The sequence below is a fragment of the Melopsittacus undulatus genome, chromosome 4 (assembly GCF_012275295.1).
Source record: "Melopsittacus undulatus isolate bMelUnd1 chromosome 4, bMelUnd1.mat.Z, whole genome shotgun sequence".
Lineage (NCBI taxonomy): Eukaryota > Metazoa > Chordata > Aves > Psittaciformes > Psittaculidae > Melopsittacus > Melopsittacus undulatus.
Genome location: NC_047530.1, coordinates 56,750,659 through 56,764,659, shown reverse-complemented (window position 1 = coordinate 56,764,659; position 14,001 = coordinate 56,750,659). Strand labels below are relative to the sequence as shown.

Genomic DNA, 14,001 nt, shown 5'->3' with positions numbered 1-14,001 from the left:
CACAGAATGGTTTGGGTTGGAAGGGACCTTATAGATCATCTTTCCAACCTCCTTACCATGGGCAGGGACACCTTCCACTAGACCAGGTTGCTCAAAGCCCCATCCAGCCTGGCCTTGAGCACTTCCAAAGATGGGTCAGCCACAGCTTCTCTGGGCAACCTGTTACAGTCCTCACCACCCTCTTTTCTTCTTAATATCTAATCAAAATCTACCCTCTTACAGTTAAAGCCATTCCCTCTTTCCTATCCCTACATGCCCTTGTAAAATCTCATAGACAATACCAAAATTAATATATTTGTTTAGTAAGGGACATGACTTTCTAAACAGTCAGGATTAAGGCCTCTGAAACAGAAATGCAAAGTGCATTCAGAAATCAATAGAAGGCACCAAAAAATATCAAGAAGAGGTCTGAGAGCTAGGTGTGAATTTCCATACCACTGACTATGAATAAAACGATTCAATTGCACAATTGCCTTTGGGTTGCACTAGCACACTTTGTATAGTTAACACAAATGCCTGAAGCAGTGACAGTGTTTTAAAGTTGTTTTGGTTGGTTGCTAGGGGTTTATTTATTTATTTATTAGGGAGAGAGGTTGTGGCTGTCAAATCAGTGCAACCACTACCTTCAAGTGCATGAGGAAGAGATTTTTACTAAAGGCAGAAGAGCTGGTAATTTTAGAGCTGAAACCTCAAATGAAAGTCTTTCTCACTGATGTAAAAGGAGCATTAGAACAACAATATGGACCATAATAATTAATCATATATAAAATGTACTGTAATAGAAAAAAGCACTTGCTACATTCTTTTATTTGAGTATGACACAAGATATATTATTCTTCCATATTTCAATTACTCTCAAGGTTTGTGGAGGGAAAGAACAAATATCTGTGAAAAATTACTGCCAGTGTTCAGTTCCTACAATCACGTTTTATGGGGCAAAGCTAATCTATTTGTCCCGATGCTCTGCTCTTTGTCATGTAGCTAAGCTTACTCATATTAACAATCCAAAAAAGAAAGAAAAGTATTTAAAAGCACTGTAAAGAAAAAAGTTGCTCAGATTTAGCAGTATTTTGGACCATTACACTGCTGATTTGCATCAGCCTTTCTTCCACTCACCCAAATATATAATTCCTAAATGATCACTTCCCTCCTACAAGTACATGGATTTGTACATGTTGCACATTCTTCTACTACAAATAACAGGTTCCACAGAGATTAGAGAATGCATATTCATTTGACCTGAATATATTTTCCCCTCTCCCTCTCACTCACCTATTATGTTGTTATCGCAATTCATTATTCCATCCCTGCAATGGCTACAATAAAAACATATGAAGATGTCATATGAGTCAGGAAGATCTAAAAATATGAATGCTTAATACTGAAGTATGAGTCAGTACAAAGTAACTGCACAAATAGTTGCACTGAACCTCAGAACTCTGAATAAAGTGTGCAGGGAAGCACTGAGCAACATAACACTGCCCCCGTCTATTTCCAACCAAAATTACCCAGTCCTTTTATAAAATGGTAGCAGATCCGATAGCAGCTCATTGGCAGGGAAAAATGTAGCAACACTGGCTTAATTTCAGGTCCTGTGCTTCACTAGAGAAGCTGAGCCCAAGAACTCCAGTACTATTCTCCATTCCTTTGCAGTGGGGCTAGGATGTCCCCAGTACACACACTGCTTGTCAGCAGATTCAGAATTGAATCCTGTTTGCTACAGACACTCTGCTGTCATGTTTGGAGGTGTTACTGAACTCCACAGTACTGCGTGAAAAGTGGGCAAAGACTTCACAGTATAATGCAGCCAACAGGCAAAGCAGCGTTAAAGCAAACTGAGAGTGAGGACTCAAATGCTGATAAAATGCTGGTATCACAATGAAAATATTTCAAAGAACTGGCTGAGAACAGAGAAAGGAAGCTACTTCATAGACAAACATGAGAAGAAATTCAAGTTTGAAAGTTGAAGTTCCAAAAAAGAAGCAACTGATAAGAAAGAACTGATAAGAAATATCATAATTGTTTCTAATTAAAAAAAGTGACAAATTAAAAATAATGCATGTTGTGCACATTGTTTCCAGTTCATCCACACATACAGTCCTGTACAGTTCCTAATGTGTTACTTAGCACAAGGTAATCCAAAGGAGCTTGGAAGCCTTTCCTCCCCACAGATATGTATACAGCCTTATTAAAACATAGCAAGCAAATTCATGACTAAACAGATCTCTTACCTTCAAGACTAGTAGCTGTAAACCAGTAGATATATTTTTAATTAACAGATTCACATGAAACATAAGCTGCCACATTCCAAATAACTTTCCTTAAACAATACATTTGTGAATGATCACAGATTGGTGTGCATTCAGCCATATCTCTGCCATAGTGCTCAGCATAATAAGCTAAACTAGATCCTTAAGGAGGAGGATGAAATGAAATCAATCAGATAATCTACCAGGAGAAGCCCTTTCCCACAAGGGCTGTCTGGCACAAGCTCTGTAAAACATACCCAGGAAGGCAGGAAACAGGGCACCCAGACTTTGCACACCCCCATACGCAGAGTGGGTTGCCTGGTACTCTGCCCTGAGGTAAAGATGAGCTAACTTGCTAATTAAGATATATTGAGATACATTGAGATGTATATATATATATATATATATATATATATATATGGATTTACAATCTGGTATAAGGAAGAAGAATAGCAATGAAGATCTAGCTGAACAAATTTGAATCAACAGTCAGCGAGTGTCTGGGGTTTTCTAGAACTCTCTACATTACTATGGATGTACAAATTTACAGTGGCTTTTCTCTCTACACTGCGCATTAATATATTAGATTATAAGCACCTGAAAACCTAAGTTCTAAAGAAGCTCTGTCCAAACATGCACAGGAAACTGATGTAAGCTTGTTCTGTACTTTTCATTTAAAATAACCCCACAAAAAAACCCCAAACAAACAACACACCACCAAAAAACACCAACAGACTTCTCAGAATGACTTGACCCAGAGCTCTTAAAAAATAAACACAACAAATAAGTATCTTACCATTTCCCCAAAGATGTCATAATGTTTTCTCCAGGTGGATAGTCAACTCCTTGAAAATAACACGGGCATTCATTTCTGGAGTAGAGGAAAAATATATAACTATGATTAACTCAAACTGAGGGAAGAAACTAATTCCCAATAACTTAACTGCTGTTCAAAGTTCAGTTGATTGCTTTGTTGGTTTTGGTGAGTTTTTTTGGCTGGTTGGGTTGGGGTTTTGTGGATGGGGTTTCTTTTTGTTTGCTTGTTTGATTTTTAAATACAAGGAATTGATCTCAACACACCATATATCTTGAGCACATCCCAAAACAAATCAGTAACAAAGCAGCACCTCTACACAACAGTGAACACCTTTTGTATCTCTTATTTGCCAAACCCAGATAATATGTAGTAACTAGTTTTGAAGATGTTGGATGAGTGTCGGTACTATGAAAGAGCTATTTTTTTATCAACACACAGGTTCTGTATAATTCTATGATTCCTCCAAGCTTATAGATTCATAATATCCACAAGGTTACATATTTATTAGTTTTTCACTCTCTTGCAAATGCAGTGGTCTAAAATAGTGAATGTGACTATCAGAAATGCGACTTTACCTACCTCTGTACACATCGTTCAGTCTTGGAATTCAAATACATTCCAGAAGGACAAGCACAGCCTTCTACACAATCACTGCTGCATGTCTCTGGCATGGACAGTGCTTGGCAGGTTCTGCCACAGGTAGATACACAAGTACTGTACTCCTTTGTATCTTCACATGAAAGAGCTGTCCAAATGAAACAAACATCTCAAATTACAAGAGAGTCAAGTACCTCCCAACAGTTTTCTGATAAACATCTCTATTCTTTCATTCCCAATCACATTAAATTCCACTAAAATTGCTATCTTGGCACTATGCTGTGTACACTACACAGATGTAAATCCACAGTAATAACAAGTACAATGAAGTTTGCATAGTTAATCCAGATTTACACAGGAAAAACAGAACAGTTGAAGGTTCTTTTCCTCTGACTGAAAAGGCATGGCTCTTGTGCATGGGCTTTAGGAAATTCACAGCATCTTGACAAAAGCATTAAAAGCAAGAAATAAAATGTGTACTTTGCAGGTGTTGCTCAATATCGTCATAGGTTTTCAATTCTATAATTTAAAACAAAAAATTGTACAATGGCACTACGTGTCCTATCAACATCTTTTACATCACTAGAAGTCCATATAAACTAAAAATTTCATAATATAACCCCAATCCTACAACTGTTAGGCATTATAGAGGAGTTAACAGATGTCACATTTGGCTGTCTCTACATTATCTGTATTCTAACATTCATTTTAAATTAAAAATCAACAATCCTCTAAAAACACTTGTACTAATTCTGTCTTAACAAAAAAGAACCTTCCCTTGTACACAACAGATCATTATAGAATCAATTTATTTCTCATTTAAATATTATACTCATTTAGTTTTATGTTCATTCTGAAGCCTATTTAAAACTAGAAGTGAAAGGCAACTCACAGCAGTCTGGGACACGTCCTCTGAAGTCTATTACAATTCCAAATCTTCGACAATGATGAGCATAATGGGCCAGAGCAGAGCAAAAACAAATCTGTCCACATTTGCAAGTGTCTCTTCTGCACTGCTCAAAATAGGGAACAGGACTCAAATAGGGATAGCATGGAGCAAAAAGGTCTTTCGTAAGGATGCTACAAGCTTCCGCTGCATAAGAGGCTATACAAATAACAGATTAAACACTGTTTCAGCAAGGGAGTTTAAAAAGACTTAGAATAAAAAGTATCTTCTATACCAAGCAACTGATCATGGTTATATACTATTGCCATATATATCTTTTAATCTTTGTTATCTATACAGCTACATGAGAGGTCAGAAAAGAAGTTAGCTGCTCACAGTTTTGATCTTGGAAATTTTACAATACCTAGACAGTGCCTACATAGAGTCTTTAAACTAATTCATCAATGTGGATTAGGCAACAGATGCTACACACTACCCAGTGCCTTTCATAGACACACACTGCCTTAAAGAATAACCGTTTCCCCATTTTTTCTGTTGCCAGAGCCAGAGCTGCCAGTTCAGGGTGGCACTGTCTTACAGGAGAGGGAGAGCAGTATCAAATAATTACATAAGAAGCTCCAAATACAGCGTACATCTGAGTGTCTTAATTCTGAATGCACTAAATATTTGTGCAACAGTAATCAAAAGAAATACTATGCCACATTAGCATACCCAGAAAGAGTTAACTTTGTATTCCCAAAAAAAAATAAGAGGCACGCATGAACTAGGACTTCAAAATTCCTTTTCCAAGATTTCTGATTTCCTGTACAGGCCACTTTTTTTCTATACTTATGTCCAAACCCACTAACAAGAATGCACATTGTATAATACTTCAAAGTATAATAATAGCACTAATATTAGTGCTGCACATTGTATAATACTTCAAAGATGGGATGATGTAGCAGAAAATGTGATGATTTCCTAGCACTGCTGAAATTACAAGCAAAACTTTATTTAGTATTTTACCCCTATATCTTGCCAAGAAGCATGTAGGGTCCAAGTCAAGAAGTGGTAAGAACTATGAAACAGATATAACTGATGATCTACAGAGTTCATCACTATTAAAGCATATCTTAGTGACCATCTGTGGTCCTCATGGCATGAGTCAGTAGCATCTTTCCCAACTGGACCCTTCTGGCTGAGTCTAAGGACTGGCAGTGCATCAGTATCTTTCTCCTATTCATTCTCTTCGATATCAGACAACAAAATCAAATGTTTTCAGTATTTTTCAAAATTGAATACTGTAACACTTTTAAGTCTCCATCTTACCCAGCAGCATCACCACTACTAGACATACAACCAACTTTTAATGCGTGTCTAACTCAACACATTGTAACTGCAATCCAGAAATAAAAGGTATTTCGAGTGCCCCTGGAAGTATCATAAAATACTTAAACAATACACTATGTGATTTGTTAGGGAATACAACTCAACAAATGCTACCTGTCTGATTTTTTTTTCAGTGGGTAGGACTATTTATTACTTCGCCCTGATCCAACTAGGAAAATCAGCACGGATAGAAATAGAAGTACATTTGTACATAACAATTGACTGTCACTGCCCACCTGCCTGCAGATGAATGTCACATGGATCCATTTGCAAACTATCGTGCACAAGAATGCATGCTGATGAAGTTTTCCATGCATTTCCAAACAGCTCTGGAGTGCTTTCAGTTACTCCAACTGGAGATCTTTTACAGAACAGAAGTCAGTCACAAAAGACACAGTGAATTTACAGAATGTTCTCAGTTCTACCACCCTCTTGAGCAGAGCTGATTAAGCTCCCTTTCCACTGTTCCATATTCACATGCATTTCCATGTAAAGCAGTGAGCTTAAGTTTCAGGACTACTCTTTCTTTCCAGGCAAAGGCCCAGAAACAAGAGATGTGCTCTAGAGCCATTAGATACTTTGTAAGGAAGGACAGATCAAAACAGACCAAGTTTCGTTTTCACAAGACAGAAGGAGGGAGAATCACTGCCCTGAAAGTCTGCATTCTCATACTCATAATTCTGCCTCCTCAGTGATATCTGATTCATTTTTATCTCTCCTCTACCTATATTTTCCTGTCTGTTCCTAGGTAGCTGACTTCCTAGGCCCTCTAGTCCCTGCAAAAAAGAGGAAGGAACAGAAATCCAAAGGTAAAGAAATATAAATGCATAAGCAGTTGAACCCATGAGGATTCAGTGAGGTAATCAAACAGGCAGCAGAAGCTGAAAGATAGACTTTGATCAAAATAACCAAGGCACATTTCTATTGTACAGGGAGAATGATTGAAACAGTGCATTTAAACATGGGATTTTACACGCCTGGGAAAGATTGCATTAAGCAAAGCAGCTGGGAGTGAAGGTGTTGCAAAATCTGTGCCCCAAATCTGATGTGGGTCAGGAGTTGCATGTACATATCAAGATGCTTGCACATTATGGTTTGTGTAATGTCTCAGCACAATTCCTAAGTTCCTGTAGTTTAAGGGATTTTTTCACAAATGTCAACTATTGAACAATTTCTCACTTATTTGAGAACAAGTTCCAAGACTCAAAAACACACTACAAAACTTATGTGCTTTAAACAGATTTTCTTAAGTAGTTTTACATAAATGATCTCTTCATTGAGGTCCTGTCTAGATATTTCCTAGACTCATTATAAAAAAAAAATTTGATAACACTTCTTAATTTTTAAGATTGAATTCATCAAAAAACCCACTAACATATTTGTGTGTGTGTGTGTGTGTGTGTGTTTCAATTGGAGCCATTATGGAAAGATTTCCCATTTTTCTATTAGTTTTGAGAGAAAGAAATTCTATTCTTCTCTCTTTTTTTTCACCTCCCCTTGGTCAAAGAAATACTATGTCAAGCTCTAAATTCATGTTCTCCTTCTCCCACTTCCATGAGGCTGCTCAGTCCTCTGGAACCCAAATTGTTCTTTATTATCTGTAGGTAACGTGCTATAAAGAAGCTGGACAAGCAGCAATCTTGACTGTGGTGCTCAGGCAGCTCTAAGCACCTTTCACTGCATCACAGTGAAGTGAAGCTCAGGCAACAGCCAATTCCCGTTAGCCTGAAGGCACTGAACAATGGAGGCTCTGTCACAGAGAGCAGATTAGAACTTGCAGCAGAAAATAGGAGCTGGAAAGAGATGAAGAGGCTTGTAGGGAGACAGGAAGTCCCTTTTACAGGCCACTCCATATTGTGGACCAAACTTTGCAGATAAACCAGCACTAGTCATATATACTTCACTGTATTTTTGTATTACAGTATTTTAAGCAAAACCTGGCTTGATACCCTATGGTTGAATTTACAGATCTTTTTGTTAGTAAACTAAAACCTACTATCTCACTAACAAAACTTCTAAGTAAATTATTCTTGATATCTATACATTCAGCTTCAGCCCACATTTGATCTACCGCTCTAACTGTAGATGATATGTATATACACTAGCAAATAGAAATCTTGCAGCTAGTCATACAAAAAATCATCCTCTGTATTTCCATTGAAGGTTCCACAAAGGCCCACAGTATCATCCTTCCACCGTCCATCCACTTGAAGGTAAAGCCTCAGTCCTTCTCTGTCGTACAGTATCTGTAATCCGATGTGTGTCTTTACTTGAAGAAATACAGAAGACAGTTTCCGTATTTCAAATAACTCTGGTGAGTAAAAACAGAGACAGTTGAAAAGCAAAGGAAACCTGCCTGCATTTTGTTTCTTGTCATTTCACTGGTTTTATTCTGTATCATTTTTACGTAAGTTACATTTTCTTCCTACTAAGGCCCAATTTTCCCCTAATTGTTGATTTCTCACCAAACATTACACTGATTTTAAAGAAAACAAGAAACTTGCAAAAGTACTGCATTTTTTAAAAATGCATCCAAAGTTCACCAGAATATTCATAAAGCTTAACTAAATGTAAATCAATTTAAAGATACAATATTGCAGACCACCACCAGCAACATACTTCCTTGTACTAAAGCATTTTGGGGGAAATTCCGAAAGACATTCAATGTACTAATTTTTGCATATGAATGCATATATGTTAAAGTTAACATTGAATCTCACAGAACAGTGTCACATATTCCTACACAGAATATTTGGTAACACCTTACGGAAGGAGAGATTTAAAACTTACTGAAGCAAAAAGAAATAGTTGGGGGTTTTTTTGTTTGTAAATCATCTGTGAGAGGGCTCCTTCCATTTATATTTACTTGAATTGTTTACAAAAGAAAGGAAAAGGAATTATGATGTCCAAGAATTAGAGAAAATAATTTCTCCTCAGAAAAGTTAATTTATGAAACATTTTACACAGAATATTAAAATCATACCACTTCAGTGACACAACACATGCATATGCCATTAAAATACTGCCTTAGTGCTCAATAGAAGTTGTAAGTTTATACATTATTCCTTACCATCTGCATAAGGCAGGTTAATTTTGTATTGGTCATATACCAGAACATCTCCTGAATGAGTCAGAGTCACTTGTCTCTTGAGGTCGTGCTTAAGGATAAGGCTGATTGATTGAATACATGATCCATCCTGGTTCTACAAGTAAGAGAAAAACACATTTAAAAACAAACAAAAAAACAAACCTTAAGAAGGATAAAAGTTACATAAGACTTGGAGTGAAGCTATAATTAGTGGGGAATTGAAAATGTTCATTTGTATCTATCTTATTAGCAGAGAGCACTTGTAAAACACAGTTTTACAGCTAAGTAAGAAAACAGTATTTGGAATGATTTCACATGTGTGTTTAGTATAGCTCAAAAGTGGGATTTGGAAAGAGAAACTAAGTAATTCTTACATAGCTAAGTACAAACACACCTGCAATTCATGGGACCCCCTGGTTAAAGGCCCGCTGAGGTTAAATGAATGCTCACAAACAAGGCTGCATTAACCACAGCACTGCTGTGCACAAAAATCAAAATATGTACTTTAAAGTGTTCTGACATGCTAGGTTTGTTCAAAGCATACAGAAGATAAATTCTTTTAAAGGCAAACAATGATGAAAAACAGAAGCATCTTGTGAATAGTTATTTAAAACAACATTTAAAATCATTATTTCTGAGAGGAATTGTGGAGTGTGTTCATAAACTCCCTGGATGAATACTGACAAAAGAAAGGCAGCATCACACCAGAATACAGTGTCACAGCATCCAACTGACCCATCTTATTGTTACTACCTTTGCTTATCCTTATTTCTATTTCAGCTCTCTAAGTCAAAAGGTCACACAGAAAAAACATGGAAAGAAATACTGCATTTCAGTCCAGATGAAACATACTCCAAAAAATCTTAGCTCAACATCATCTGCCTTACTCACAACCACCCTCTTCAGTGGTACTTAATTGTCAACATGACCAAAAGCATCTATTGACTGAAATCCTACAAATCAAAGTATTGAGACTCATGCTGAAATTCCACAACATAAAGAAGCTACATGCCCTACAGAAGAAATATTCACAGCAGCTAAAAAAAACAATCAAGGATAACTGCTTTAATCAAAACAGAAGTCAACTATTGTGTACATCATGTACATGTTCTGTGCTAGTTATGTTAGATTTTTTTTCATTCAAGTTCTGAAATAAGTAAGCACATAAATGATGTCCTAAACTATTTAAAAGTCCTGCATGTTTTATGTTACTGTAGTGATCTTCAACTAGACACCATACTACATGGGTGGAAAGCAACACAAGTCTGAAGACTACTGAATATTGACTGTTTTCAACATACCACAGTAACAAATTGATAGCTTGGCTTCGCGAGCGAAGATTTGGGAAGGGCTTTACCCACACTTACTACAAGCACAGTGATCAAGGGCACATGGGATAGGCAAATCTGTTTGGAAAAAGGGCTGCTTAGGCAATCAGGAAGTTTCCATCCAGGACTGACGTCTCATGAGGCAATCTCGAGCAACCAAAGTCCTGATCCACCCGTATGCAAGGCTGGATGCACCTTGTCACCTGCTGTTTCGACCCTCACCTGTCCATACAGACAAGTGACAGGAAACCCTTCCAGCCTGCGCAGGGGGTTTTTTAGGTGAGGTGCAGCTTCACAGTAACAAATATACCTGCACTAAGTAACATAGAAACTAGGCAGAGAAAGGTCAACACTAGTCAGTTCCTATCTAGGAGGACAGTTAGACTAGGACTTCCACCTTTCAGAATAGCTACAGGTATTTTGGCTTTTAATGCCAATAGGTAAAGAATGCTCATTAAAGCATGCTTATTACTCACAGAAGATTACCAAATTTTTCTTGAGAGAATTAATTTGATCACTGCCTTATTAAAAAAAATAAATATTCTATCACAGAGAATCCAGCATAGAGGTGGACTGAGATATGACTTGAACTTAACTATGTCAGCATTCTGTAATTTACCTTGCTACACGCTGAGAGACATGATAGCCCACCTTCTAATTTTTCTTTTCTCTAGGAAGGAATTAAGTTTTTGCCACTCCTGCTATACCCAAATCTCTTTACTATAGCTAACACATCAGCTTATTTATATGGATTTAGTGTAGCTGGATAAAGCTAGAAGACTGTCTGTTCCCTGACATCTACAGAGGAAAGGGGGAAGCATCCAACTGCAGTTTCTTTTGTTCACCCTCCTTCACTGCAATACCTTGTAACCATTTAAAAGGTATTCAAGAACAATGTCAAAAACTGGGTCCAGTTATTTTTGGCACACTATTTGTTCATTTTAGTCTCATCTTGATTATGCATCTTTAGTGTCTCATAATGTCTTATATACCAAAGCATACATGTCTGAAATCACTTGGAAAACAGCAGTCTAGGTCTCACTGAAGGAGGTCTAATTGATTAGATCTGGTCTGGAGCTGTAGTTAAGAGATGGCCATAAGAGTGCAGGCAGCTGCAATTTTCAATCCCACTGCCTACAGTAAAGACATAACCTATGATGAAATATTAAAATGTTAAGCATCTACAGTGCTGAAAGGGGCACTGGAGAAGATGCAGCTAAAATATCCCTAACTCTGGACAGTCACACTAGCTGCAAAATTATATCATGAATAACATCATTCACACTGCAAACAGATTAGGATGTTCATTTCAAAGACTTACACTTTTATCCTCACTGACTTACACTGGGACTTGCCTAGTAGTGGGCAAATGTTGCCCTACTCATTGAAAACAATTGCTAGGGCTGCAGGGATCTCCTAAGACTACCATGTGGCTTTGACAGATGCTGAACTAACACAGAGCAGATTATGTCAGTCCTTCAAATACCATGGACACACAAGTACACACAGTGGTGTGCAGATTAAAAACTACATTCAGAATTTTCCTGTTTCTAAATAACAGTGCAGCAGTGATCTCTCAACAGGTGAAATGATAAAATGTAACTTAAAATCAGCAAATTATAAAAATTACAGAAGATATTTCATCAGCTCAACCAGCTCTCCCAGACTGATAGTGAAGACAGATATCTGCATGGTGAAGCTGTGCTCTTGTAGCTTATCTTGTTGTCTTGCCTCTTTACTAAGACATTAGGTTTCTGTGCCTGTCATCCAGCAACAGCAGCTATAAATTGCCAATTTTGTTGGCTTTTTAAGAAGCAAAAAATAAAATAAGACCAGCTGGTACGAGCAGCAGACCAGAAACAAGAGAACAAGCCTCCATATTATATAAATTACTACACAATATTGACAAAAGCTTTATTATTCTTTCATGCTGAAACTAAAGGAGAAATTCTGCCTGACAATTATTCTCTGTTCCAATGAACTGCTTCTTTCACAGCACTGCCCCTGCTAACTTTCAGCAGGTGTTTTCACAGGAATGGTGATATCTCTCAGTAGGCACCTTCTCATCATACAAACTACAAAGCCAGTGAGGTTGTCACCTGAAACTCAGATAATGTCGAGCTGTGCTGATTGCTGGAATGATTCTCCTTCCAAAAGGTGCTTAAAGAAAATTTCACATCATTTTGAAATAACTTGTTGCCTGATGACTCCTTATGTCACCAGATCTACGATTCTACATGACTGGATTCTTTGTGATTCAGAGAACTAAAATCTTCCTAGGTATTTTCTTTCTACATTTTTAATCTGCTTGAATGAGATGGGACTGATAAGGTTGGTTTTTATTTAAAAAAAAGCACAAAATCTCGATATATCAAGAAATTTGAGATTCTGCACTACAAATATTTTAGCCTTCCATTTCAATTCATTAATTTTTATAAATGGGAAAGAGATAATGGATGATGCCTAGAGAACCGTAAAGCAGCTCTTCTGCCAAGTGGTACCAGCTAGTTGATAAGACACTTGAATAGCTGCACTGAAGCCTCACACTCTTGCATTATAGTACTCAGACTGTTCTCACTACCCTCCCATAACTTGTACAATGATGATTTAATTAGCAGCATGTAGCCCTAGAACATACCACACAAGTCTCTACTCACCCACCTGGCTGTTAATGTCCAGAAAGCTTCACTCAAACCTCTGTAAAGGTATGTACCTATGACAGACTGATTAGGCTACCTTTGTTGGAGGCTAAATGAAGTATGAAGCCTAACATATAGTAAAAGCCAAGAGAATCTGTTTTGTTTTTTTTCACCTACAAACTACTTGGACATGGAGACATATTAAGCAAACTCCCTAAGTAAGGATAAACAAAACGTGAGAAATACTGCAAGGGTCTTGGTGATCTCACAAGTGCTGCAGAAAGCCAACTACTGTGATTATTGCTTCTCCCAACAAAAGTATCACCACAACTAAACTAAAAGGCATATTTCCGTCTGTTTTGCACACAGAAATAAGCATTCTGTAACACAAAATGGAATGAGACAATAACAGATATCCTGCATATTACCAGAGCATGTATTGGCTCCAGACCTCTGTTGTCCATTGATGGGGTTTTGAACAGGTCAGGCTGAGAGGTATCTAACAGTGGATTTCATGCTTCAACTTTCATTTGATAAAAAAAGCTCCTTAGAGTATTTCTTTGGGGATCCCTTTTGCTTATCTTCAACCATATAGTACAGGATATAGCATCAACATACAACCACCTTTCTCAGGCTTCTTGAGCTCTGCTGTTCAACTATTTCATCATTAAGGAAAATTGTTGCTACTGATTCATTTTAATATATTCCGTTGCAGGTAGCTTTCATTATTTCTTATTTTTAGTGTTCTCCCTGCTCCCCCACCCCCCAGTTACTAAGCCCTTCAGTGTATAAACATCACAAGAGAGATCTAAGCCTTACCTGTCCACAAGGAGCGTTTTGCAAGGATATGGTGAATGCTCCTGATGCACGGCTTTTTGCTAGAATATATTGGCAGGTAGCTTGGAAAGTGTATTTGCGTCCATCAAAGGTCATGAAATGTGTGTCTCCTGAAACTGAGCATTCAGCTGACAAACATAAATAATGTATTGAAGTACGCAGAAAAGACAG

The 14,001-nt window shown here is 37.4% G+C and overlaps 1 protein-coding gene across 1 annotated transcript in view; it reads right to left on the bottom strand.

The window, feature by feature from the left end:
• Window positions 1–14,001, bottom strand: part of OTOG (otogelin) — a 95,691-nt gene that overhangs the window by 58,515 nt on the left and 23,175 nt on the right. The window contains exons 13-20 of the mRNA XM_013130067.2: window positions 13,813–13,958; window positions 9,009–9,141; window positions 8,072–8,249; window positions 6,175–6,299; window positions 4,556–4,768; window positions 3,646–3,811; window positions 3,046–3,120; window positions 1,273–1,316 (exon numbers count right to left, since the gene is read on the bottom strand). Coding sequence (XP_012985521.2) covers window positions 1,273–1,316; window positions 3,046–3,120; window positions 3,646–3,811; window positions 4,556–4,768; window positions 6,175–6,299; window positions 8,072–8,249; window positions 9,009–9,141; window positions 13,813–13,958 — 1,080 coding nt within the window. The remainder of the gene's footprint in view (window positions 1–1,272; window positions 1,317–3,045; window positions 3,121–3,645; window positions 3,812–4,555; window positions 4,769–6,174; window positions 6,300–8,071; window positions 8,250–9,008; window positions 9,142–13,812; window positions 13,959–14,001) is intronic.